Source organism: Mya arenaria, chromosome 16, assembly GCF_026914265.1.
Source record: "Mya arenaria isolate MELC-2E11 chromosome 16, ASM2691426v1".
NCBI lineage: Eukaryota > Metazoa > Mollusca > Bivalvia > Myida > Myidae > Mya > Mya arenaria.
Window position 1 is genome coordinate 4,563,291 of NC_069137.1, and position 27,667 is coordinate 4,590,957.

At 32.5% G+C, this 27,667-nt stretch overlaps 1 protein-coding gene across 1 annotated transcript; it reads right to left on the minus strand.

Annotated features, from left to right (window-relative positions):
* Positions 1–27,667, minus strand: LOC128222270 (golgin subfamily A member 6-like protein 2). The gene is made up of 20 exons (XM_052931231.1): positions 27,633–27,667; positions 27,080–27,172; positions 26,695–26,757; positions 26,049–26,144; positions 25,711–25,752; positions 25,270–25,311; positions 24,174–24,230; positions 22,152–22,193; positions 21,802–21,843; positions 20,750–20,782; positions 19,263–19,328; positions 18,549–18,650; positions 16,491–16,553; positions 15,947–16,042; positions 15,401–15,442; positions 14,882–14,923; positions 13,954–13,995; positions 12,975–13,013; positions 11,349–11,402; positions 1–1,685 (listed from the first exon to the last, which is right to left on the minus strand). The coding sequence occupies exons 9-20, from the start codon at positions 21,834–21,836 to the stop codon at positions 1,259–1,261; spliced, it is 1,041 nt and encodes a 346-aa protein (XP_052787191.1). The 5' UTR covers positions 21,837–21,843; positions 22,152–22,193; positions 24,174–24,230; positions 25,270–25,311; positions 25,711–25,752; positions 26,049–26,144; positions 26,695–26,757; positions 27,080–27,172; positions 27,633–27,667; the 3' UTR covers positions 1–1,258.

Sequence of the window (27,667 nt, forward strand, 5' to 3'; positions counted from 1 at the left end):
CATTTTATCATATAATCTTCAATTTTGTTATGTTTTATAGTTTGCATATCAACTGTTTTAATGAAATATCTAATAACATTAACATAACGTTTATTAAACAATCAGATTCTGCAAAATTATCTTGAGTGTGTGTTCTTACCCCTTATTCTACTTTTTAAAACAACAATAATGATTTTTTCTATTTGCTTAATTTTAAAAATACCCCTTACTTCAGAGCCGTAACTTAAAACAACATATATAAAGTTTAACTTATCTTATCTATGTTTCACAGACATTGTTGACAATTGACAATGTCTAAGTTTACATATTCCATTCAAAGCATGTCAAGATAATGTATAAAACGTACTTATCAAAAAAATCAGGTCTTAATAAATTTCAATGTGATGTAAACTTGTCAACCAATCTCTAGTTCATGAACTAAATACCCAAAATATTATTCCCCCTTTTTCTTCCACCTCAAATAAGTAGATCCAATAATTTAACCATGCTAGATATTCTTATCTTGCCCACGGTCGAAGAAAAAATGCCATTATGGAACTCCTTTTTAACGGTTACCACATTATAATAACCTCCCTTGTTGAAGATTGAAATCTTGTCTTATGGTAATATTTAGAACGCCAATTAATTATTTCTCGCTTCAAATGTCACCATCAAACAGTTTTCACGCACAATTCAAGAAATAATGCTTCTTTTTCCTTAGAACTATAAACTGGATCACTGCGCGCGTATCCATGACAACCACATGCTATCGCATATCCATATGCAATTATTTTCACTAAGCATAAAAGAGTTCCAGCAAAAAATACATTTTTAATTAATTTTGTTTAACTGAAGTGGGAGAAAAGCATATACCATAGCCGCTCGTGTCAGATGGTTTCATCCAGATCCTCGCGCAGGGTGTTTTGCGGAAACTCGGTAAACCTCGTTTCCGCAAAACACCCTACGCTCGGGTCGGAATGAACCTATCTTACACTCTCGGCCATGGAAGATACTTATAATATACCTTATTTTTGAAATATCATAACCTTTGTATTAAAACAATGTGAATGTACACTTAATCGTTCGAAATTTCTCTCTATTTATAACAGCACTTCTTTTGAACCAGTCCTCTTTTGGAAACAGTATCATCAGCATAAAATAATATACATATGATAAAAACGCAGCTAATTCTTTACATGGTGGTCATTTGTAATGCAATCAGGTCGTATTTCCGTTTGCTGATTTATTAAAATCTTCAAGCTGCGTTCTTGAGTCATTACTAAGTCGTCAATGAATGTACCTGCTTTGCATAGTCTATTGATGCAATAGTGATAGTTGCGATTTGATATTGTCTATCAATGAAAGCTGCAAAGTGACTCTCAAAAAACTCGGATCCTTTTGTGAGAGCAGTTGCTATCACCCTATAATCTTTACTCCACTGTCCATGGTTTATATCAATGGTATATAACCATTTATCAATAGCGTCCACATTAAGACCGAATAAAGGAATACTCTCAGTTGGGATTTCATGTAGAAGCTTGATATCCTCCCACAGAGAATTCACGACTGTGGGAATCGACGTTGTGTGAGAAGGGTGAATACTTATATATGTTCCTGTAGGTATTTCAAGGGACACATGTGAACAGTTGTGCCATCTATGTAAGCAACAATATTCGTCCTGTTTGTTGGTCTTTCCTACCATGTATCTGGAATACAATAGTTATACAACTAGACTATTAATAGATACAAGGAGTGTTTAGGTCATTAAAATCGTGTCTATAAGATATACTACATCGTCAGATACGAAGTGGTAAATGGTTATATGTTTGTTCAATGAGGTAAGCACTATGAATGCATTTTTAAAAATGTTACCCTTTAAATAATGTAGCATAACACATGAACAGAACAAGTTAATTTCATGTGTTTCGTGAACTGCTTATAACAATGAATTATAATCATCATCATCATCATCATCATCATCATCATCATCATCATCATCATCATCATCATTATCATCATCATTATCATCATCAAGTTAAGTCAAGTTTTATACGAATAACGAGTAAACGATTTTATTATGCCGAAATTTAATATTATGATAAAGAGGATATTTGTTGGGGTTTTTTTTCATTGTGAGATCGTATTTTATTTCACGGGTGTCATAGAACAACAAATTTTCACGAGCGGCGAAGCCACGAGTAAATATATAGTTGTTCTATGATCACTGAAATAAACAAATTCTGTTTATTTTATGCTCATTTTCGGAGTTTTATTAGTATTTTCATTTAATTTCTTGAATACTCCCTTTTTTGACAAGAGTGTTTTTATGCCGCTTCCCGTGAGACGTTCCTCGCGCAAACTCTATATATAAAATAGCTGATGACGTAGCTGTCAGTTTTCTATTTCATGTTTGTTAAGAAAAAGTTCTCTGATATTTTTTTTTTATAGTTAATTATTCGCTCGTTTTTTAGTGCAAAGATTTTATGAACAGTTATCAATGAAGTTTTATTTGTGCATCTTTGTTCCAACACAATAACGAAAAGACTTTTATTTTAAGCGTGGAATGAATACATAACCAAATGTGTGTTTCATGATTGATTTTTTCACTGATATTCCGCTGATAAAACTATATATATTCCATTGAAAAGCATGAAAGAAAGAAAATATATTTCAAAGAAAATACATGTAGAAGGTAACGATATTAAACTGTTTTAGGCTTAAATATACCAATGTTGTTAAAACAGGTATGAACAAGTAACTTTTGTTTGTATGTGTCCATAAAAAAATATAAGTACTCAATGTTAACATATTTGCATATATATAATCGCCCAAACAAGATATGTTATCGAATATTCTTAGAGTAACAAATTACTAAAACATAATGATACAAAGGGTTTTCGAAAAAAACGAATAAAATATCCTCCCACATCAATGACTCAAATCGGGTAAGAGCGGTAACGAGATTTTACATTCCATTCGGCTTACTGCAGAACTTCTAAGTACATGGGTATTTATGGGATATACATTATTATGACATAATACTTCGCATTCCACGCTGCTAAAATGTTTGTACTTCATTTCACCGACTTCTGTTAATACAGTTCAACTAACATTGCACAACTGACTCAAATCCTTTACGGGTCACATAAAAGGGTCTACTCATTTTCTTTGCCGGTGTCATGTATAGCAGATATGGGATCCAATGCACCAAAAAATCGAAACCATCAAAACAATGAATACTGTAATACCCAAAGTACATGTATATTTTCGGAACTTCAAGTTCAATAAATAGATGGCACTTATGCATTCAATATTATACACAAGCATTAGTACAAGTAGTAAAAGTAGTAGTAGGGGGTACCAAAATCTGAATCATACAAATGGGAACCGACAAAGCTTTTCATTTATTACTCATATAAAGCGCGTGTAGGCCGGCAACCAATTTGTACATGTTTTGGCAGGGTTTGACCTCTGTTGACCCAAACAATTGATACGAATACAGCCGATGTACAAGCACATTTTAAAATCGGCATTTCCATATATGAATTGTTTTGTTTATGCTATCAAACTAGTCCGTCATTTGATAGGAAAGTATGTTTCATTACTGTGCAATATGGTATGAAGAAAACTGGTTTTGGGCCTTTAAACAATATTTGTACATGACAAATTCACAAAGTATCGCAGAAACTAAAGATTTATGGACTGAAATTTAAAAATATTAATTTGCATTTCACTCTTCAACATCTACACCTCAACTTCCATTCCTTAAATGAGGAGCTGCATTTCGGCAACTGCGGTTATTATAAGATGAACGCAACATCTTCGGATATGTTCGGATCGCGAATAATCGCATGATAATATAGATGGAAATTGTCTTGTTTTAATTGTATGTGTCAGCAGGTCCCGAAAAAATAAATCAACATTTTAAAAAGTGTTAATTCATTATATGTTTAATATATTTTTGCCGTTAGTGTTTCAATACTACGTTTTAGAGTGATTTCAAGTGGTTGATCTTTTACCGCGATATTGTGACTTAATTTGATAAACTGTCATTTCGTGAATGAAATAATGAACTATATAATGACATCAATCCGGCAAGGCATTCCTTAAATGAACTTCATGAAGACCTCAAGTGAACATTGGACGCCACTTTGTTTCTTTCGAAGCAGAGCAAATATGTCTTATTAATTCTAGTGAAAATGATTATAACTAACATGCCTAATTGTATTTTTATTGAATAATACATATTTTGGCACTTTTCACTAGAAACTTCATGCTTTATCGATCTTCGCGTTCCAACCGAGAATCCGATAGCAAAGTAGTGGTATTCCTTGATTTACCGAGGCTGAGTACCAGTTACTACTACAATATCGTACCAGGAGCATTCGTAACATTTGTTGATGATTCGGCTGGACAGAAATACCAAAAATGCTGAGATATTTGTACGACATCTGGTTTCCTACACGTATCTGACGCAAAGTAAATATCAACTTTAACTTTTTTTAACTTTATATTCACAGACTTTTCTTTAAGAATACAAATAAACAATTCAATAGATTAATACTTGGTTTTTGATACAAATAGCTAAACGGTTCTGTAGCTTTTTTCGTAAATATTAGTATCGATTTACTGCTTTTGTTTGGAATAATAAGCTGTTTAAAATGTTATACTTGATCGTCAGTAGTTTAAATAATTGTTGATTTAATGTCGATGACCGCTGCAATTTTTAATAGTTTAAACGATCTGCATTTTGGCCTCTAACACACAAAAAAATCAAATCATAACTTGGTCTTTACTTTCTACATCTGTGAGTCTCAATACTGTACTTATTGAAGGATTAAATAAATAAGTGATTTGAAATAAAAGAACACTCTTCGGGTCAGTTGAAACGTGCTGATTGCATTAAGTTATTCATCTCCCAATACACCTAAACACATTTTAAAGTTCTGTTAAAACACAAATGTATTGTTATTTTTGTATAACAAGCCTGGTTGCTGAAGCTATGGTGGACAATATTCTGTACTGCTCAAAGAATGGTCCTGTCCGTAATTCCATAACGCCTCTGGAGAATGGAATACCGTCTTTCAATAAGAAGAAACTCTAACCATGTGTAGTTATCACTCATCCAAAACGCTTTTTTGTGGTCAATTGGTGGAATTTTACCTTTGAGTGGTTAAGTACTTGGTTGATAATATCCAAACAGATCATATTTCATCATATTGATATTCAAAATCTTTAAATGAACGACTATTTATGAAATTTATGACTAAATATAGAGTTTTCTTTGCCTCAAATGATTATTTAAAGGAACTGTGCACATTTTTACAGTAAATATGGTATGACTTCCTTGTGAGTAAATTATTCATAGTGACATTTACAGTTATAATTGAGCAACACATTTACAATGCCAAAATGCCATTCTTTAAGTTTGAAAATCAACTGAAGCATGTTTTAAATTCTGGTTTGTCAAACAAGATGCTTATGAACCAACGTTAGTGATCGAGATCCAGTTTTATACAGAAAAAGTGCTTGTGATCTGAAATAAAAATATCAAGGGTTCTCAAAAAATAGTCAGATAAACAGCCTCATATAGTAAAGCTAGCGACTAGCTACTAGTTATCCTTCTTAAAGTTTATTTATTTTTATCAAATTTGAACCAGCCAAATTGCCATCCGAACCAACTTTGTTTTGGACAGCAGCTGTGTTTTTTATGGGAACACTTAATAAAAAAAAAACAACAGTTGAATAAATGATTTAAAAACAGGTGCTCTTTTTGCATAGAACTTAAACTTGCATAGAAGTTAAAACATATTTTATTTATACATACATAACATATAGACAAACAAAAATACATGTATAATCTAGAGAAGAGGATTAGAATGAAAGCTAAATATATCCCAAAAAGTTCTGAAAAACATGGTTTTGCTTAATTCAATAATAATTTACTAAATATCTAAAGAAAAATATTAACAGACGACATACACTGAAAATATAGTAGTTATAGACATTGCTTTTTCAATATTTTTAATGTCATAAAAAATATATTAATACAGACGTCATACACTGATTATATAGTAGCTATAGTTTCTAAATGTCTAAAAAAATATATTAATACAGACGTCATACACTGATTATATAGTAGCTATAGTTTAGTTAATCTTAGTTAATTTTCATTTATCGAATACAAAAGTCAAAAAGTTAAAGAGGATGAAAGAGGAAGAAAATTGGTAGGTTGGTTGGTGTAAATGATATACTTTCAGCGCCAAATCTTCCACTGAGTCCTGATTGATAGTTCTGAATATGACATGTTAACAGAAAGGAGAAAAATCATGGTGGTGTGGCTAGTGGTGATTGGATGTGACTGTTCACTTTCTACCATCTATTTTTTTAAAATTTAAATAATGAGGTGAACTGCATCGAACAATGTCTTTATTTCTCTTATGTCAGGGCAGTATCACCGAATAGTAAATTGCAAAGCATAACGTCAGTCAAAGCTCCCACAGAGGTTAGCATACGTCTCCTTAATTCCACACGCGAAGAGTGATGAGGGAATACTATTTATTTAAAAAAAAATGTGATGGGTAAAAGAACTGCATTCGATCCGTTAGCGAGTTTGAATGACATGTAATGGACGTGTTCCATAATAAAACAAAGTATTTGGTTTTGGATTATTTGACTTTAAGTTAGTTTTAAAACCAGAAACAGTGTCATTTTTTGTGCTTTAGCTGGGACACAATTCCATGCTGAGTTTGTCGACGGAACGAATGAATTCATATATAGTGACGTGTGAGTACGAAGGCTAGATACATTGGATGAATTCCTAAGTGATCTTGCATTGGCTTTACTTATTGTCTGAGGATCCAAAACTTGATCGATAATCAGGAGTGAGACAATTTTTCATTTTGTAGAGGAGTAAAAGCTTTTGTTTTTAACGCATTGTTTTTATGCTTTCGTAGCCATAACAGTGGCAGGGTAAAGAGGCTAGTACACACAGTAACAATACGTTCGTATTCGTTTGAATTGTGTGGAGATCACTTTTTTCATACAATTAACAATTATTCCAGATGACATCCGTATATTCCAAACTTGGCCTAATAAGAGAAAGATAAAAAACCTCCAGAGACCTCCTATCCAGTTGATAGGGTAGACGTTGTATGATGTTAACTCTAAACAAATAATATAGTTAATGTTAGTGTGCAATTTGCCTTCATGAGAAAGAAAAATAACCAGGTGCTTGTGAGATTCAACAGACAGGATATCAGCGTCAAACATGTACACAGGCGAATGAATGGGTTTGTTTCGTTTCCGAGATATGACCATTGATTCAGATGTATTGGGATTGAACTTAACAAGCCAGTACTCAGCCCAGATATATAATTTGTTGATGTATGTCGGGAGTTTTAAAGCTACAGTCTGGGGGAGTCCACTTTAGCAAACAGTCTTGTATCATCAGCAAATAAGTTGATATTTGAATCTATCTCGTTTAATATATCACAAAAGTAGACAAGAAACAAAAAAGGACACAAAATTGAGCCACAGAACTTACATTAATTTGACACTGTATGGCAAGCATTCATTCAGATAAATCTTTATAAAGAAAAAAGTAAAGATAACTGTGGCCTAAATTCGGTTATTTTTTCATAAATATGTTTTTCATAAGAAATTGACGTTTATTATATATGCTGGTTCAGTCAGCATTATGATAGTTACTTACTGCTTCTAACCTTAAATGCATTAACAAATATAAATCACATTGAAAAAGTGCTTAAAAAGCTTAGCTACCAAGTGTGATATTTGACTCGATTCTATTTTGATAGTAAATCAGGTTCATATTTTAAATGCCCAGAATACTCAAAATGCCTGATAAAACACAGATGTTATAATAAGGCTTATCAGAAATGTATTGAAATCATTAAACATGTATGGAATTGGCCAACAAGATCACTGACTCGACCACTCATATGGATATGCTATATAGGCCCTAAATTTAGGCAATCCGGTTCTATTAAATGTAAATGGTTATGGATCTAAATGCAATTCTCTTACTATTATGTGAGTTAACATTTAGAAGTTATTTCTATATAAATACTCGTTGATAAGTCTACTATTGTTTTAAAACAATGAGGGCCTTTAAGAAAGTCCCGTGATATGCAAATTTGATTGTGACTTTTTTCTTGCTAAATTTAAAATATGCTTTCAGTTGTGTTGTATGTTTGTGAAAAATGCATTCTTTTATCATACAGGGGAATAACTAGTCGAAAAGGTTAAGAGAAGTCATTTGGATATACATACACTTAGATAAGTTAACGTTACTGAAACATACTATGTTATTATGGTTTAAAAGCGTTGAAGATTTTTACATTAACTTATTACACAATTTTGTTTCCACCAAGATGTAAAAAAAGTTGTTAAAAGGCAAGACAAAAGGATCACGTTAGTTGATTACAATGCGGAAATAATGTATGTGTACATGCATATTTTACTGCAACACAACAAAAACAAAACTCAGCATTTACCTGAATTTGGAAGGCAGTGTAAAACAGTCATGATTTGAAATTAAGTTCATTTTGATTATTAAATTGTTAATATGACGTTCGTCAAATTAATTACTTATATGAAACTATAGAAAGAAGCACAATAGCCGATAGTATCAGCATAAAACCAGTTAAATGGTACAGGGTAAACGCCCAAATATATAACACAAAACAAACAATCAAAAAACATAAACATGAAACAACAGCACAAAACTTCACAAACATCACCGTGCATACATACTATAGAAAACAAGAGGGCCACGATGGCCCTAAATAGCTCATCTGAGTATAAGTGTTTGACCTTTGTAATCACCTAAACTTGATATTGTTATGTTCCCAAAGCTATACACAAAGTCCAAAATGTCAAGTTTAGTTTCAATAATAAAAAAGTAGGTCAAAATTTTGATATATATTTTAACAATAAACATGGTCGAGAATTCATAAAGGTAGCTTCAAAAACAAGAAAGTAAGTTAAAAGTTCACAGTCATGGTAACCCAAGGACAACATTGATATCTGTTTATAAAACTGTACACATAGTCCAAAATTATTTGCTCTAGCTTTAAAAATAGAAAGAAGTTCAAAGGTCACATTCATGGTCATCCAAGGACAACATTAATATTTGTTTTCAAAACTCTACACATGGTCCAAATTGCGTTGCTGTAGCTTCGAATAAAGATAGTAGGTGAAAAGGACACAGTCAATGTCATCCATTTACAACATTGATATATGTGTTCAAAACTGTGAACATGGTTTGTAGCTTAAAAGAACAGAAAGAAGGTCTAAAGGTCAAATCAAGGTCATCCAAGGATAACTGTGAACATGGTTTGTAGCTTAAAAGAATATAAAGAAGGTCAAAAGGTCAATTCAAGGTCATCCAAGGATAACATTGATCTATTTTTTGAAAACCGAACACATGGTCAAAATTTCATTGCTGCAGCTAAAAGAAAAACAAAGTAGTTAAACTGGACATCATTAACATCTGTTAATAAACCTGTATTGTTGTAGCTTTAAAAAAAAGTAAAAAAGGGCACAGTCGAGGTAATTAAAGGACAACATTGATATTTGCTATCAAAACTCTACAAAAGGTGCACATTGTATTGCTGTAACTTCAAAAATAAGAAAGGATGTCAAAATGTCACAGTCAAGGTCATGCAAGGACAACATTGATACATGTTTAAGAAACTGTACTCATGGTCATTGCTGTAGATTCAATAACAAAAACGTAGGTCAAAAGATCAACAATGCAATGATATTTTTCTTCATAAAAACGACCACTGGCTTACACTTGGTCAAGATATATAATCCAAACAACATGAGTATATTGGTAAACGTCGAACCCCGGCTTACTGTGGGATGTCTTGTAACATTAAAGGTACTCGATGAGATTACTTATATACTCTGTTACCATCTGAGGATGTATGATATTTGTTCATCGATAATGTATAACACATACAAACTCAATTGCTACGATTTAACTAATACAGCACCTGTTTACTATATGATTCTTACTAAAAAAGCGCTTAGAAATAAAAAAACTAGCTAAACTTTATATTAATGTTTGTAGATTTTGTAACTTAAATGTTTAATTCAGCTACGATTGGAGATACATACTGTAGTCATAATTGAAATTTGCGAACATATTTTTTCATGCGACTATTAATACTGCATATAAACAGCGTCTGGCTTTAATCAAAATTGTGACAGTTTTAACAGAAATGCCGTTGGGGACGATGAAGGGTCGGGTATTAATTCAAAATAATAGTAGTATCAGTAAAAGTATTAGTAGCACGAACAGTAGCAGAAGTATGGGCATAATTATTAGCAGGAGCACCAGTATCAGCAGCAGAGGCGGTAGGAGTTGTCGTTGTTCTCATTACAAGTTCTCTATATATTGACGATTAAAGACATTTTATAAAAGCCAACATCGATTTAGATGAGATAATGAGAATGAAGTTCAGCAATAACGTTTCAAATCAATCTCGGTTTTTATTTTCCTAATGAAAAATATTCGAACGTGTTTAGTGATATCCTCATTTGGGAAATCAATCCACAAGCAAGAGGGGTGCAGTAAACACTGAACGATGTTATCCGCATATTTTTACAGGGAAATATTTGTGTCATATAAACTGATTTGTAGAAAAGTTACCCTTAAAGGCATTTGTTCACGATTTATTCCTAATAAATATGATAAAATACATGGAAAGAAGGTTTTGCGTAAGTTTTCGATCTAAAGTTGGTTACGCTCATTGTAGATTTTTTTATGATAATATCGTTCAGCCACTGATGATGGGCCAGGCCAATAACAGAATACATTTGATCTTAATTGGTAAACAAAAACGCGAAGAAGCGTCATGCTGCCGCGACGGACTAATACATATTCGTGACGGATAATATCTCTTACTTTGAAACGCTTTGGATTTTGTATAAGTATTTGTTATACTAAAATCACCATAATCAGCTCTACTATCAGTATATTTACAAATAATTTTCATCTTCAGTAAAGATTAGGTTACAAATAAAACTAAATTTATGACATTTCTGTTGATCACCAATGGGCTATTAGCAGATGTAAATGTACATCAAATCTTAAGCTAGTGAAGTATATACACGTAGTCGTCTTGAGAAATTAATTCAACACTTTTCATATTTTAGAAAGAACTTCTATACTTCAATACAGTTTAAGGACACTGAAAGTTTACGCAAATCTCTGAAAAGCATCAACCGCGCTACACAAGAGTGGCATTACAATATATCATTATTTGCAACATTGTCATATTGCAAAGAGAAATTTAACAATTAACAATTGGTGAAAATAAAAGAGGATTAACACTTACCTTTGATTCGGTTCCGTTGTCTCTGAATTTTCATGTCGGAATCTGAAATATCTCCTTATTAAGCAAAACAAATGTGTTAATGTAACAATCTTATGTACTTGGCGGAAGAAATAAGCAAATGCATCAAAGCCAAACGTCATGTCACCGGCAATGGGTGTACCAAGTTTAAAATAAATATCTTGAACGAATTCTGAGTCATGGTCAACGCTTATGTCTACTTGTTCTACGACGCCGAAGACAATGACACAAAATGGCATGACAATGTTTCGACAATTCTTCCCGAATATAAAACGAGCGTTTAAAAATGATAGCTTTTAATCCCAATTTCAAATTTCCTCGTGTTTCCTATTCATCAATTAATCAGTGCACAACAAACACCTTGCCCTCAAAAAAGCCAAACCAATTTGAATGCATTCTGTTTCTTTTTTTACCGATAAAAAATTCATATTGGTACAGACTGGAACACAACACTGATAGTGTTCAGAGCGCCTACAAGTTTGATTGAACCTTAACAATACTAGTAAATAGTAACATATGAAAACGTTTTAATTCAATAGTTGTTGATACACTATTTAGTTCATGGTTATCGGTTGTATCCATTTAGTCATAGTTTCCTTATTAATTAAACCGTTTTAACAGTCAGTTATTTGTCGACACAGTATTGCACAGTTTCTTGTATTGTATCTCGTTCTTCTTTGGTTATCAACATTAACGCAACAACGCTTGATGGGAAAAATATATCCTATCCGGTATGCAGTCATTTTGCTAAATTTTACTGCAATTCTTAAATTATATATCACTTAATGACTGTGATTTTTTAAGTTATAAGCATGAAATTTAATCAAAAAGTGTTTGTTTCAGTGTTTAATTTCGTGAACACCAAAACCCGATATTTCACCTGTGGCAAGGTAAATTGTCCAATATAACATTTGGTGCTCACACTGTAAGAATATAAGTATATCTTTTACCGAAACAAACAAGTATACGAAACAGTAGCGATATGAGGCTGAACAAAATGTTTGTTATGCGATATTAGTTTGTTAAAACAGTATTCAGCACCAACGTTGCTTAGGCGTAAGTAATAAACCAAAAACCTTTGGAGTATTACATTTACGGAAGTTGGTTCGCAGGATAATAGGAAACAATAATGGTGTTATTCATACGTTAGAGGTTGGTGTTATCCTCTCACATATTCTTAGCTCAGTTATTAAGGTGATTGTAAGATTAAGTTAGGTGCAATGTGCACCGTGAAGTTTAGAAGTGTATAGTTCTTATGTGTTCTAGTAAACGGTGTTTATTCACAAACATTACAATACATTGACTGCTGTCTGTCGTTTACTTTAAAGCAAAATTGATTAAACGAATGTGTTGTTGCAGTAGTATACTATTTTATTTTGTAATGAATAGTCCCATCTGTTATAAACGTTAATACTACACGATTTAGTTTCAGATGCAGCTTTCAATATGTTGGCTTGTGGAATATTTGGAATATGGTGTGTCTCTATATGAGTATGTCCTAACTATAAGCCGTTTGATCCAAAACAAATCACGGAGTGGGTAAATCTTATAGGTTATTACAATGTACTATACTGCATAGTGAATGATAATTAAAGAATACATATTCACCTCAAATTCTCCTGAAGCTGTTGAATGGTTTCTTCCTGCCTGAAACAATAGCATTAGAAAACATGTTTTTACATAATTTAAAGGAAGATTTCATCGGCTTGGCTTGAAAACTTTAAAGTGAACCAAACAACATTGTCATATTCATTTCTAAAGGGGATGTTTACTATCATATATAATTTCTTCCCGATGAATGATCACTTACCTTAAGGCTCCTGATTGTTAAATAAATACAAGTAATTGGTGTTCGTTCCATATATTCTTACTTACATTTTTTAAATTCAAGAATTTACAGTTTTTCATAGAAGGACATTTGTCCCACATGGCTAAGATTCAAAATATACTTAGGTTAGTGACCCTGTTTACTAGTTCTGTTTTCCCATCAGACGTATTTCTAATGCATATGCTAGAAGCAACGAATGGTATTATTTTGGACACAGAAAAGAATGCAAACTCTCAATTATAATTGACGGTCTATATGCTTTTTTTAAAATAGTAAAATGTCGGAAATAACCTGAGTTGCCATTAAAACCTTTTCTTATTTAATGTCTTTCATCAACTTGTTTAGGATATATACAGAATATCACATACTGAAAGCATAAGAAAACCAGATAAAAACCTTCCATTGATATCACAGAAGATCGTCTTTATAACATGTTAGTTTCGATCAAATTCGTAATTGTTTATTGTGAAACATATTGTCATTTGTAACAGATTCATAAGAAAAACAGATACTATTAATTACAATTGATTGCCAAATAATATGATCATTTTAACCATATAGTTTCAATCAAATTCTTAATAAAAATAGTATTGAAACTTTTCTTTATACTTAAAAAGATGCAGTGGAAACTACAGGGATATACAGGATATGTTTAAGTCAATAAATTGAGTTAAAATGGGTCAAACTCACATGTGAAGACAATATACGATACTGCATAGTGCATATTAATGGGGGAGGCGTAAAAATAAAATAATTCACCTCGAATTTTTATCCATCAACTTTTGAACAGTTTCATCTTGCCTGTAACAAACGCATTCACAACATGTTATTATCAAATATTTAAGTTAACTTTATCTGATTGGCAGCTTTTGTTGAACAAATCAGTAGTGCCATAGTAATTGTTTTAAAGAGTTTCGATAAATATACATGTATAGAAAATAAAATCACACGACTATATTCTATGCCGAGATTTTTTAAAATTATATTATAAACTATCGATTATACACAATACATGATCATCGTTTTACTATACATATATATCGTTTTTTCTCCGGCATGATTCATACAGTTAAAGTGTTTTCTGTATCTTTAGTGAACTGTGATGTGAATTTACAATTGTACACATTATTTTGTTTCACACTTTATTGTTCGCAAGTTGATGCTTGTTTTGAGAAAGCTCACATGATGAGTGTGTCTTTTATCGATATCGTTAGAATAAGAATGGTATTGCGTATGGTTAAACTTAATTACTAATTATCAAAGTAATACATTTACAGTAGACACCTAACCTATCTGGTTACTTTGCTAAGTAACCATTTTCATATTCCATTATATTTAACTCTTTCTACTTAATCCTTACAACGGCGTGTTGCTCGGAATTCACGTCGTGTCAAACACAACATTGCAGTAAGTATCAGTTGTCATTGGCTTGGCCGTGTTTGCAATAGAAATAATACTTTACTGGTAATGAATTCGAACTAGTTGGCTTATTTCGTTCTCCAGTTGCAATTATGTAAATATAGCAATACTTCATTAAGAAAAAAAAACTATTCCAGAATGACATTTCGAACAGCAAGGCACGATTGGACATATATATGATCGTGTCTATGACTTTATCTTTGATTTAAAATGCTTCCCATAATAAAAGTTTTCCTGGTATTAAGGCACATAACTTGAAGGTACTTACGATTTTTTCAATTCCAATTCTGATATAATTCTACTTTTCTCTCTGTAAAATACACCAATTATAAATCTCTGACCAACGAATAAGTTAAATATAATATGAATTTACAAAACCGGCTTTTTTATTTGCTTTAAAATATATATTTGTTACAATGCCCTCAAAACGATATTATTTAGATAACTTTGCAAGCTTACAATTCATTTTATCGTTCATCAATGGTAATGATATCAAGTTCATATTACTTTGTTTGGTCCAAAAATAAATTATTGTGAAATAATCATAATCAAAATTAGGCAGAAGTTTTGGAAAAAAAACATTGTAGGATCAGAGTGTTTGTGTTTAAATTAAGTGGTAAAACTAAACAAGTCAATAAAATGTGTTATAATTAAGCATAAGCCGCGTTACAAGGGGGGTGCGTGCACTCCCCCTTAAATTATAACAAACGAACATGTCATGTCATTAAGGCTGATATATAATGCATATTTTTAACTTTAATGGTAATAATTTTAGATAATCGCTCACCTTAATTCTTCTTCCAGTTCTTTCACCGTGTTTTCTTTGGATCTGAGGATAAAAATACCTGACATTATTTCCGTTTAATCGACCATTTTATATTGCAAGAATAAATCACAGGGCTACGTAATCGACATTTTTAAACCAACTAACAATATTTCGACAAGTGTATAAAAATATCAACCTCAATATTCGTTCTAAGGTACGCTTATATTTTGTTTATTATATCGTCACTTCTATACTTAAGTTCAATGATACAAAATAAGTTGGCTAGATATAAGTGCTAACCGCCGTTTCCTTTAGTAAAAACAACCCTTGTATATACAAGATATACAAATACTAAAACTATTATTCATTTCATGTCATGTGACATTAACCACGTGACCAACTTACCTAGTAAAGCAAACGAAGTAGTATGTACCCTGTTAACAGATCAACTTTTATGCGAGCGACAGACTAAAATTACTGCCAAATAATTGCAAGTACGCAAGTGTTGAATGTTTAAATTTTGTATTTATCTTGTGTGATGAAATTGCCTCGATGAAAAGTACTCACTTAATTGTTGCTTGTAATTTTTTTAATTGCTGTCGTTTTTCTCTCAGTTCGTTTTCCTTTTCTACCAAAATAACATGGACATTTGGAACGCTGTTCCTGAAATAGATAATATAAATGACTCATTCATGATTAATTATAACGACCTCTCCCGCAATAGGTTAGCACCATATTTTTATGTTACTAGAATTTTAAATAAACACGTTTATATTTAAAAACCACTAGAACAAACCAAGCATTCGATCTTATAAAATCGACAATATATAAACATATAAATTAAAGCAATGATAACTGCAGGAACAGACCAAGGTTCCGAAATTCAATATCCTGTTAAAAGTCAAATTTGACGCTTTAGCTAGATTGTGAGCCCTCATTTCTATAAATCATGTGTTCTTGAAATATGGTTTGTATCGTAACTTTCTGGTTCAAACATTCAATCATTTCTCTTATACAAAGGAAACTGATAACGATTTAGTATTATTACATAAATAATACAGACATACTCTTTATTATGGAACAATACTAATTTTAACAATCACATCCAAACCTCAGCTCAGTACACTCCGTCTTCAGTCCATCGATGATCTCTTTAAGTCTTCTTTTCTTTTCCCTAAATGAAACAGGAAATACTACGGTTGGGTATTTCGAGTATGTAAACCATTATATAACTAATAACTTTGCTTTAATGAAACGTTCACTAATCATGTTTTCAAAATGATTGTGAAACTGTGGAGTAAAACATGTACATTTTACTTTTTACAGCCTACCATAATTTTTTTATTAAACGGCTCACTATGATTTGAGTTCCAATTATTAAAAATGTGAGTGTTTCTAACTATGATGGACAAATTCTAAACTTCTTTTTGTTGTTTCAATTTTATTTTGTATAAACGCCATTCACACTTTTCACAGTTATATTGCCCCCTATAATGCCAGGATAGTGAGTTTAAAAGTATAAACGTCATTCACACTTTTCACAGTTGTATTGCCACCCATACTGTCAGGATAGTTAGTTTAAAAGTATAAACGTCATTCACACTTTTCACAGTTGTATTGCCCCCATTATGTCAGGATAGTGAGTTTAAAAGTATAAACGCCATTCACACTTTTCACAGTTGTATTACACCCCATTATGTCAGGAAAGTGAGTTTAAAAGTATAAACGCCATTCATACTTTTCACAGTTGTATTGCCCCCCATTATGTCAGGATAGTGAGTTTTAAAGTATAAACGCCATAGACACTTTTCACATTTGTATTGCCCCCCACTATGTCAGGAAAGTGAGTTTAAAAGTATAAACGCCATTCACACTTTTCACAGTTGTGTTGCCCCCATTATGTCAGAATAGTTAGTTTAAAAGTATAAACGCAATTCACACCTTTCACAGTTGTATTGCCCCCATTATGTCAGGATAGTGAGTTTAAAAGCATAAACGCCATTCACACTTTTCACAGTTGTATTGCACCTCATTATGTCAGGATAGTGAGTTTAAAAGTATAAACGCCATTCACACTTTTCACAGTTGTATTGTCCCCCATTATGTCAGGATAGTGAGTTTAAAGTATAAACGCCATTCACACTTTTCACAGTTGTGTTGCCCCCATTATGTCAGGATAGTTAGTTTAAAAGTATAAACGTCATTCACACTTTTCACAGTTGTGTTGCCCCCATTATGTCAGGATAGTGTTGCCCCCATTATGTCAGGATAGTGAGTTTAAAAGTATAAACGCTATTCACACTTTTCACAGTTGTATTGCACCCCATTATGTCAGGATAGTGAGTTTAAAAGTATAAACGCCATTCACACTTTTCACAGTTGTATTGCCCCCCCCCCCATTATGTCAGGATAGTGAGTTTAAAAGTATAAACGCCATTCAGACTTTTCACAGTTGTATTGCCCTCCCCCATTATGTCAGGATAGTGAGTTTAAAAGAATAAACGCCATTCACACTTTTCACAGTTGTATTTCCCCCCCATTATGTCAGGATAGTGAGTTTAAAAGTATAAACGCCATTCACACTTTTCACAGTTGTATTCCCCCCCATTATGTCAGGATAGTGAGTTTAAAAGTATAAACGCCATTCACACTTTTCACAGTTGTATTCTCCCCACTATGTCAGGATAGTGAGTTTAAAAGCATAAACGCCATTCACTCTTTTTACAGTTGTATTGCCCCCATTATGTCAGGATAGTGAGTTTAAAAGTATAAACGCCATTCACACTTTTTACAGTTGTATTGCCCCCATTATGTCAGGATAGTGAGTTTAAATGTATAAACGTCATTCACACTTTTCACAGTTGTATTGCTCCCCATTATGTCAGGATAGTGAGTTTAAAAGTATAAACGTCATTCACACTTTTCACAGTTGTATTGCTCCCCATTATGTCAGGATAGTGAGTTTAAATGTATACACGTCATTCACACTTTTCACAGTTGTAATGCCCCCCATTATGTCAGGATAGTGATTTTAAAAGTACAAACGTCAGTCACACTTTTCACAGTGGTAATGCCCCCATTATGTCATTCACTCTTTTCACAGTTGTATTGCCCCCCATTATGTCAGGATAGTGAGTTTAAAAGTATTTTGATTTTCACAAAATAGTACCTGTATTTTCGTATTTCTTCTTCCTGACATCGTATCTTCTCTAAAAGCTCTGTTTTGTCACGTTTATGATCCTCAATCTCTTTATCCAATTCCTGTTTTAGTCTGTCAGATTAAGAAATACATTAGACCAGATATTTGAATACTTTCTTGTTACCAATGCACGATATGCGTGTAAGGACGCTTGACTTAGTAAAACATGTGACGTGAACATAAAACAATACTTCTAAATGAGTCTTTCTGTTAGGCATATGTGTATACATTTTCCAATTCAAGTACATTTACCCGAAAAAAATAACACATTTGACCTACGTATACATGACTGTATATTATGTTAAAAAGAAGCATTTGTTACACGTAATCAACATTTAACGCTTTGTTTAAACCATTGGTTGGTCAGCATTCAGGTGGTAATGAATGATCAAGCTGTTTCAAGTTGTAGGTCAGACAAAGTACATTGTAACTAACGCCAAACGGGTAATCTACTAGTCTTAAAACACAGATGTCTACACCTGGTCAATATAAAACATAAATTCGTTCCCAAGCCATTAGGCAATGAATGGTTTCAATTGCAAACAACTACTTACCGTAAGACATAAGGGGTAATAATAACCACCAGCCACCATATGTGGACAACGCGTTCAAGATACTGTTGATTTAAACTTTGATCGTTGACCTAGTGATCTCAACATGATTTAAAAAGATATAGCATTATACCTTAGACGTGCATGCATTTGTTGGTCAACTTCTTCATACAGGTCTGTCCGTTCTTCCTCATCTGGTCTGAAGTTATGTAATGATGGTAATGTATCATAAGCATGTGTTTTAAATTCCAGCCCATGTTTCTGGTTGTCGAATTGTTAGTCCGTGTCGACATTGACTTTAAAATATCCGACTTATAATTCTTTAAAAATAGGAACCCAGATTAACGAACAAGCTATGTTTTTATGTTTTAATTTTGTTCTAAACTGTGATGTTCTTTTTAAAATGTTTCAAACTTTTTAAGGCATTCTTAAAAAAAGATAGTAAGAACCTTTCTTTGGCCTGAATAAATCAAGTTCAAGAAATTTGACGTATAAAGCGAACTGTCAATATTAGAAATATTGCATTAAGGCATAGCATTAAAGGTTTCGTGTTGTTCTATTTCAAATAAACTAAATACCAGAGTATTTAACATACTCATATCATTATATCATGCTATATTATTTTTTAGTAAGGTGATAAAAACGAATAGAAAAACTAATGAAAATAATGTATTTAAAAACTATATTACATTGTTAAACGTAGTCTTGACATTTTTTAACTAGTGGTTAAAAAGTCAACAATTCGTGTCTCATTTAAATGTAAGAGCGCACACAGTTAACGGGGATTTATTTTAAAGCTTATCATCAATAAATACGTTTGGGTTGATAAACAAAAGTTAAGCAAGTTATCTTAATCTGTTAAGCAGAAAATATGTTGTTGCATTTGGGCCAGTTAAAAATATCAAGAATTAAAAGATAAGATCAGCGATGACAATATCAACTCGGAAAACAAAACGATTTTTTTTTCAACAATCAAACAAAACCGAGAACCGTCAATTATATCATTCAAAAGTACGTTGAATACACGGTCATAACTTTGAGGGCATAGTGTAAGGCATTAAATGATCCTTATTAATGTATTCTCTGTCATGCCAAACATTTGAGAAAGATAATTAATAACACTCCTAAGCACAGGGTACAGAAGGTAGAAACTTCAGCTCTCTATGAGCTTATCAAATAATGCTCACACTGAGCCAATTAATGACCACTGTGCGAAAGAGTGATAAGCTTAAAGCATGCGCGATCTTTAAAGTTAAAGCAAGAGTACAGAATATTAAATGCTCTTTCTTGTTGTGTGTTTAGAGATTTTACACGATCAAACTAATGTGTTAATGTATATTTCACTGCATAAGTTGTGATTTTGCAACATTAATCTTGACTTCTGGTAGCATGTATTTATATAAACCTGGCGTACGGTTATTGCGGACAGTAATGACCTCAATTGGTTTCGGAGATCTGGGTTTAAAAGCTTATTAGCTAAGTAGTGCTAACATATGAGCTATGCTTGGTGCGACAGTGACAGGTCAGTGTTGTCGAAGTCAAACCGTGCGATATTGCTTCAACAGACGTAGAATTAAATAACAGTTGTATCTAGAGCAGAGAATGTATAAATTCCCAAACCTTTGTAGTACCATTTCCAGCTCCGTAGTTAACCTGAAACAAATTATAATATCGTTTTATTATCTTATTTTATGACTTCGCTAATATATAATTCATGACATTTCATTGAATGTCAATTGATGGAAAATGTTATTTAAACATTTGCATTTGATTTTCTGTGCTTGTTGTAATGATAATTATCAATTGTCATATTTGAACAAGATGCATACAAAATCATGTCATACGTCAAACGAACTAACTTGACCAATAGTCCTTAGTTGTAAAGACCTAGTTTAAGGACTATTTTGCATGATATTTCCCTGCTGTGCATCTCCTGTTTATTGCACTGGTGTCACAGTAGGGGCCATTTCCTGTGTATGTGCTTATTGGCTCAGGGCCATTTAGCGTTTATACTTCTCGAGTAGATAATCTCATTGTCTCACTAATACATATAGACACTATGCATAGCTAATGTTCTTAGTAATTAAACCGCTTGAAAAAAGATAACAAATAAGAATAAATAGTTATATAACATAAAATTAAACCGATTGAAAAAAAAATAACAAATAAGAATAAATAGTTATATAACATAAATTTATATTCATAATCAATTTAAATTGTCACCAATGTTATATCCAAATTGTGAAGCATCTTGGTTAAATCATTTTAATGGACTAATGAAAAACATAACTCTTATTATGAAATACAAATATGATCATCATTTGAAAACAACAACAACAACTAAAAAAACAAGACATTTCTATAATAAAACCTCAATAACTCCACAGCTCGACAGATCTGATTAGAAGCACCAGGCAATTCAGACAAAGATCAGGTACAATACACTAATGGGGGTCACTTATTGAAGGTGTAAACTATGCCTTTAAGACTAAAATACAGTGTTGAGAGCGTTATTATAAACTGGTACATGCAAAGCACGAATCGGTTAAATGTCTATTCGTACGAACACGTGATATTGCTACGAAACACGTAGAGTAAAATTAAAATTACAAGACGACTCGCGTCAGTATACCAAATTCTATCTAATGCAGGAAAGGTTTAAATTTCCAAACCTTTTTATTTCCTCTTCTTTTTCCGAAAGTTCCATAGTTATACTGAAAAAAAATAATATTTTTTATGGTATCTTCATTTATGACTTGGCTATTGTTTATGACATTTCCTTAAATGTTTGGAAAAACTGCTATACTGGTTATTTTTATTAATATTTATAATTAAGAGTTATTTATTTATCAAATCATTTCCGGGTTCTTTTGGACTTTAACTATCAATTTTGTAAATTGTTTTCTGTTGTTGCTATTACATTTGCTGTTGTTAATGTTGTTGATTATAACGATTCCTTGTAATACGATTAAATAAACACAGCCAGGATCATGGACATTTGCATTCTTATTTATTCACTTGCCTGTGGTTCACATTGTACAACCTTTTAACGTTTTCTTCGGACCTGAAGAGACAAAATATAATCTTACTAGATAAATAGTATAGCTACATACTAAACTAACCATACTGTTTGTTTAACATATATTGTTTATCTAATACTATAATGTTGCACAAAAATGACGGTGATTATCCATAATTGTTTTTTCATTTTCAGCAATAGCTTTCAATTTTATATTATGTTTAATAATTATACGCTTTAAGTGTATCCATAACATTAAAACGTGTCGATAATCACAAACGCTTATCTATGATGGGAAATGCATTAAATAATTAAATGCATCAATATGAATATAATCAATATGAATATAATTGATACGTAAAGGACTTTTGTTAAGGGTGTCTAGAGGCGCTGAGAAGATTAGAAAACAAAATACTAGGCGTTTTCAAAATATAATGCAACAGGCGTTTTTGAGGGGATGAGATAATCAGAAGTTAATGCAACATGCGTGTATTGGTACGATGGGATAACCAGAAGGAAATGCCACCGGATGAACTTTTTAAGAGGAGATAAGTTGAACTGAAGTTAATGTCATACGTGTGTATAGGGGGTATGCGATGATCAAGTTATAATGCAAAAAGTGTGTATTGCAAATGTTAGATGAACAGACGATAATGCAATAGGTATGTCTTTCGGAGAGGAAATCAGAATATAAATCAATAGACGTGTATGAAAGAGAACATGATGAAATCTGAAGATCATGCATTAAACTGATTAGAAGAGTTGAGAAGACCACAAACATTATGCAGTAGACGTGTCAATGGAAGATGAAATAATTACAACAAACTGCATTCGGAGTTTCTATTGGAGAAGTGATAATGCACCAGTCAATTGTAACCACGGCCCCTCGAGGTCCGGGGGTATACCGGGAATAGCCGGGGAAGTGGGCCGTGTTTTTACCTTCCAGGTGGCCCCGCAATGCCGTGTGTATGCGGTGGTTTTGTATTCGCACCAAATATAGCGGGAATGGGCATTACCTAAGGTCCCTGGGGCGCGGGGGCATTTGGCGGGGGTTTTACCAGCAGTTCGTCCCGCAGGGCGGGGATTTTGCCCGGGCTTGGCTGGACCAAAAGTCAAAGTCCCCGCTATTCCCCGGACCTTGGGGGCCGTGGTTACAATTGACTGGTGCATAATCAAAAGATGGTACAATAGGTGTATCTAGTGGAGAAAAAATTATCAAACTAGGGGTGATGAGAAAATAATTTAATAGGTGTGTCAAAAGACGAATAGATGATCAGAAAGGTAATGCAGTAGGCGTTTTCAAATGAGATCATAGTATTTAAAGAATAATGTAGGGTTGTTTAATGCCCCAGTGGGAAGAATAATTGCCCAAAAACTTTAGCCAACGGTTTTGAATAACATTAGCTGTAAAAAATAGACATTTAATTTTATAGGTGAGCATAGCTCGGGCCCATCAACATAGGTGCAATTTAATAAGAATCTCGGCTTGAATGACCATAGCCATTTTGCTGGAATAATTAACATTTCTCAGCGGAATAAGTACAACAAAACGTTTTAACAAAACCTGTGCGTGTCACACTGTTTTTTGACCTTCACTGAATGTAAACATTCGGGCACAGTTCCAGGTAATACTCTTAACTAAAACACGGGAGGTGTTATTATTTGTAGAACTCGTTTCTTTTTCCTTGCAGAGATAGTTACGCTTCTTCTTAAATATCATAAGTATATCTTCGCCCATGATCTTGTAACGCATTATTCCCGTATGCGCCGCTTTGTCTAAATATTAAGGTTTTATAGAATGGCCATGTAGGTCTAGAAGTGCATGTCAGGCAAAGTATATTGTACGTTATAGTAACGAAAACAACAGTGGTAATTTATTGGTAATCTACTGACCCAAATACATATATGTCTTAAACTGGTCAATTGTTCAGGGAAATTTGCTTCGCAGTTTTTTTTTTCAAGAAATGCTTTCGTAACACTGTTGACTCTGACCTCAAAATGATTCAAAAATAATAAAAGTAATACTTATTCAGTCTCTGCACTTGTAGATTCAATTCTTCATCGAGGTCTTCCTTCAGGTTTCTGAAATTATGTATGTATAGCAATACATTTAATGCAGTAACGTCATTTAACATTTCCACGTAAAAAAGATACACACGCCGATGATTTCTAACGGAAATATTAATAAAATTAAATAATATTAATAAGAATTTTATATGTTCATTGTTTACATACTTGAAACAGTGTTAATTTAAAGAAATGCTAACATTATAAAATATGTTGTTTCTTCTGTGAAACTAACGAAAACAGTTTCGTTGTCCAATATATTGTATTTAAATTGTAAAAAATGTCTTGTTTATCAGATTGGTATCAACAGTCGTGCTAGCTCAGTAACAAGAATGTGCTCCTTGCCATTGAATGTGCATATTACCTGCTTTGAAATATTATATTTAAAATATGGAACCCGTTATACGAACAATTATAAGTATTCTATTGCATGATGAAGCTAAGCTCACTCTTGTTATTTGGTATGAAATGTGTCATTTACTTGATAAACAGTTTTAAACATATCGATGACATTATTTTTAAGGTGATCATCATAAGCCATGTTAAGGTTGATTAAACCGAGATCAAGTACTTTGATAAATAAAGAGAATCACCAAAATCCTAATTATTCAATTTACAAGTACGTTGAGTACAGGGTCAAAACCTCAATGCGTTGGTAATGTACATTAAAAAATTTTGCTTGAAATGTATGTAATGAAGTCGCATTGTGACTGATACATATTAAACCTCTAGTATGAGCAATATTTATTAGTGTAATGAAATTAAGTAAAACTACGGACTATTAAGTGATCTCAAAGGAAAGCTTTTTTAAAGTTTCTAGAAACAAACGACAACACTATAACACGTGTATATACATGCACGTGTAGTTAATTTGATTTTTTTACTAAATTAGTCTTCAGTTGTAATTATCAAAGCTAACATTCCATTACGGTCTTTTTACAAAATTACACAAGAATATCAGGGAGAGTACACTTCTGATCATCACTCTAAATTTGTAATGCATTATTTCCCTTTCAATAAAACACACCAAATAACTTTAAACATATTGGCTTACCTTAATTCTTCTTCGGATTCCCTTAAAGTCCTTTCGTTCAATCTAAGGATAAAATACATATTATTTCATTGTACATTTTAGTTATACAAACTGATCCATTTCTGTGGCTTTATCCCTATAACGATTTCTAAAATTATTTTTATTCCGAAATTGAATACAATACCGTTATATTCTGCTATTGTCTTGATTTTTGAAATACAGTTTATTTATGTTAACTCAAGTACTTGATGTATTAAACTACAATGTACATGCATATGTAACTACATGATAAGTGTTTTCTCAGGATAAGTCTTGACCTATGGCATCTAAAGATATACAAGTTTGTGTTTACTAGAGTTAGATAGAGTTTAAACGGTACGCATGCATTCATCACTATTATGATATGGTCCTTCAATTATCACATCGAAACCACATCAACAAGCCGTGATACTATTTGCTCACCTCAATTCCTCTTCGGAATCCCTTAAAGCTTTTTCCTTGTACCTAATAATACAATTCATATCATTCCGTTAAAGAGAAAACGCCAACATAATTCTTTTAATATTATTTCTTTAATAAGACTCTCTCTCTCTCTCTCTCTCTCTCTCTCTCTCTCTCACACACACACACACATGAGTGACAAGATACCATTTTTGTTATTTTTTGAAATTATACGCAATGCTTATACGTTTTAAATTATTTTTGTTTTAAATTATCTTGTTGTAAATATTTTGGATCAATTGAAAAGGAGAAACCTTGTATAGAATGTAAGCATTATCGGGTACCTATTTCACACTTACTCAAATTGGTCTTGCAAAGCTTTTAACTGCTCTCGTGTTTCTCCCAATTCGTTCGACTTTACTGCCAGAGTGTCCTTAAACTGATTGCCCTTTTCCCTGAAAAATGGTTACAATGAGTCATTAAAGATTCACTTTAAAGGCCGCAGGGAGAGCTTAAACAATATAATATTTATTATGGTTGTCCGGTTAGCGCAGTGGCTAGCGCACTCGCTTCTCACCAAGGCGACCCGGGTTCGATTCCCGGCCTGGGCGCATGTAGTTGTCACCAAACCGGACAAGTGGGTTTTCTCCAGGTACTCCGGTTTCCCCCACAACACAAGACCACACTCCCGCGCAACATCTTGCCAACGTGAGTGAGTAATATAAGTTGCAATAGCTTGTTTCACAATCATTGTAAAATTAAATAAGTTTAAATTAACAACGATGTCTTTAATCACATTGTAAACTTTAACAAGTTTATAATAAACCGCCCCATAACAATATTTTTATTAAAGCAATGGTACATATAGCAACATTTCTAGTAGGTTAAGGCCAATATCCTGTTTAAATTAGTTTAAAACCCTCAACCTTAGATTTTGTATATTAGTTGTTTGATTTATGTTGTAATAGTTAAGTTACAATGAATACATATTATAGATAGCCTTACCTCAGTTCAGTACATTCCTTCCCCAGTTCCTCTATTGTTTCTTTCAACTTTGTTTCATTTTCTCTAAACGATACAGGGAATATACAACGATCTATATGTCTACCTAGATACACACAAATTGAACTTAATAAATGCAGCGATATTAACTTTGGCAAAAATATTAGTTGGCAACCAGGAACTGAATATTAGATTGAAATAGGCGGTTTGATTGCGTCTGCTACTTATAACAACCCGGTCAAGAAAAGAATATGTTTGTTTTGATAAAAGGATACCTTATGTAGTCTGTTATTCATTTACACCGTACAAAACATATACAATAATTATTGAATTCTCTTCTTTCTGTTATGATAATAAATTTAAGAAAGACTTTCAACTAATCACTTACCTAGCTCTAAGTAGATCTTCTTTCTGATCTCGAATCGTCTCCAAAAGCTTTATATTTTCCTTTTTATGAGCCTCAATCTCTTCTTCCTTTCTGCTAAAATAAGTAAAGTATTATCGCAACATGTCTGTTTCTGAAATGCAAACGAGATTGTTTAACTAATATTCAAACGTTTGTAATATCATTAAGAAATATCAATGAAAGGAATATTGCATACATATCTAAACAATCGCACTTAAAAAACCGTTGTTTCTTCTTAATGGCTGATCACGACATTTGATAATTATAATATTTCATTTTAGATCAATTTCCAATTCTGTCATTGTTTTTGAATTAAGATAAACTACAAAAAAAGTAATCATATATACCAAAGATGAGTTATTCAATGAATATTCCCTTCATGATCTTATTTTTATTCTGTGACGTTGATTGATATGAGCGAAATATATATTTAGTTGAAAAGCGATGTGTACGTTCGACACATTATTACTTTTGCACAATAAAAAAGTAAAACAAAATCAAAAGCCAACGATTATCAAATAAATTGATATCAGACCGGTTCGTATTATTGATGAGCACTGTAGCATGAGG

What these genes read in the sequence shown, in the direction of transcription:
- LOC128222270 (XM_052931231.1), bottom strand. Translation starts at nt 21,836, where the DNA reads ATGGAACTTTCGGAAAAAGAAGAGGAAATAAAAAG. An exon ending in GAACTGGAAGAAGAATTAAG is followed by an intron (nt 14,924 to 15,400) that starts GTGAGCGATTAT and finishes TGTATTTTACAG; the next exon opens with AGAGAAAAGTAGAATTATAT. An exon ending in GAATTGGAATTGAAAAAATC is followed by an intron (nt 13,996 to 14,881) that starts GTAAGTACCTTC and finishes CGTTTGTTACAG; the next exon opens with GCAAGATGAAACTGTTCAAA.